The sequence below is a fragment of the Hibiscus syriacus genome, unplaced genomic scaffold, assembly GCF_006381635.1.
Source record: "Hibiscus syriacus cultivar Baekdansim isolate YM2019G1 unplaced genomic scaffold, ASM638163v2 tig00110637_pilon, whole genome shotgun sequence".
NCBI lineage: Eukaryota > Viridiplantae > Streptophyta > Magnoliopsida > Malvales > Malvaceae > Hibiscus > Hibiscus syriacus.
Genome location: NW_024062808.1, coordinates 2,974,201 through 2,975,897, shown reverse-complemented (window position 1 = coordinate 2,975,897; position 1,697 = coordinate 2,974,201). Strand labels below are relative to the sequence as shown.

Below are 1,697 nucleotides of genomic sequence, written 5' to 3'. Positions count from 1 at the left end.
TTTTTATAAATCTAGAGTAAATATAAGGTAATATTTGTTTAAAGATTCTCAACTAATTGACAATAAACGCTCATACAATGTTTGAACTTAAAATCTCCCTTAACTACTGAAGTCGTTTAATTCGTATAATATATTAAGATATTTTTTTTGAATAATATAGGATAAATACATGTCAGTATTTGCTAAAAGATAATCCTCAATATTTCGACATTGATCGCTCACACCCCTGATATTTATGGTGTTCCAACCCGTGTTCTCAAAGAAAACAACAATTCATTTACGACGAAAGTCACTTTGATTCGTGCAATATATTAGGATAATTAAATTCAATTAATTTACTCAAATTGTATATTAAAACGTTTAAACTTGATTTAGAGAAGAGCCGAATTTAATTTGAAAATTTTCTTTTATCGGTCTATTTATTTGGGTTGTTTCATCATAGAAAAACCCTTTAATCTTGAATTTCAACCGTTCATAACAAAATATCGTTTGTTTGGTGGGACCCGCATGGTTGCTTAGCCCCGTCCCCTTTCCTTTTGTGCGAAGTGTTATATATCTGAACAAATTAACACCAATAAAGTTAAAGAAAGAAAGAAAGAAAAAGAATTAGAGCCGCAAATGGGGAAATCATCGCCTGTGAAGCAAGCGGCGGTAGTTGTAGGGGCAATAGCTTTTGGGTGGATGGCCATAGAGATGGCCTTTAAGCCTCTATTGGACAAGGCCCGTGCCTCCACAGACAAAACCGACCCTGGCCGCGATCTCGATGACGTCGCCGCTGCGTCCAAAGACGATTCCAGCGCCGCCTCCGCCTCCGCCGAGGCTTCTGATAGGAAGCCTGTTTCTTACGCCGATGCCGTTGCCAAAAACGCAGCTGGAGCAAGTTAGGAACAAAACATCCGGGAGTAGGTTACTTTTTTTTTATGGTTGATGTTTTGGATAATTATTTTCCAGATCTTGATGTTTTCTAGCTTAGCTTCAAGAAGTGATATTAGAGTAGCAGCTTTCTGTTTCTAGAACATGAGATAAAATCATTACCTTTTGCATTTCAAATCAGAATCGAAGCAGAAGCCAGTGTGCTTCTAGTTGATAGAACTGAGAAATTGTCTCTCTTTTTTTCTGGAAACAAATTTGAATGCGGTGCCCTAGTTATCAATACCAAAGATTTTCTTTTGGGAGAAAATGATTATAAAATATTCCCTGAAGGTATGAAATTCGAATTCAATTCCACTTAGATTAATATTTCTTTATAATAATTTTTCTAATGTATCCTCTAATTATGTCAACAATCAACAAGAAAGAGATGCAATTGAGACGATGTTTTGAATATAAGATTTGGTTTGGTTAAAATATCAAATTGAATTGAAGTTGAAGGTAAATATAGGAAGAATCTCTAGTTTGGGCCCAAGAAGCAGGAAGCCGATGGGTTAATTGAAAAATTGTTTGAAACGCTGAGGGATATCCCTATCCATAATTATATTGGAGAAGACGATATCAAAGATGCTATGGGAAAATTTTGCATAAAAAGTTTTTTAATTGGCGAATTCTTCATTTTCGTCTTAGAAATAAGGCCGGTATCGAGTCCTGAGTCGATACCAGTACCAAGAGTAACACAAATATTATGACTGCTGTTAATATTTTTATTAACCAAATAATTAATAAAATTGACCTTTTTTATTTCATAATTTATCAAGATCAAG

At 34.7% G+C, this 1,697-nt stretch overlaps 1 protein-coding gene across 1 annotated transcript; it reads left to right on the top strand.

Annotated features, from left to right (window-relative positions):
- The first annotated feature begins 585 nt into the window (after positions 1 to 585).
- On the top strand, positions 586 to 1,092 carry LOC120136719 (outer envelope membrane protein 7-like). Its single transcript, XM_039152678.1, has one exon. It carries the CDS (start codon positions 619 to 621, stop codon positions 883 to 885), a length of 267 nt encoding a protein of 88 aa, XP_039008609.1. The 5' UTR covers positions 586 to 618; the 3' UTR covers positions 886 to 1,092.
- Positions 1,093 to 1,697: the final 605 nt, after the last annotated feature.

Bases quoted from the DNA above. Each gene is read 5' to 3' on its own strand.
- LOC120136719 (XM_039152678.1), top strand. From the start codon at position 619: ATGGGGAAATCATCGCCTGTGAAGCAAGCGGCGGTAGTTGTAGGGGCA.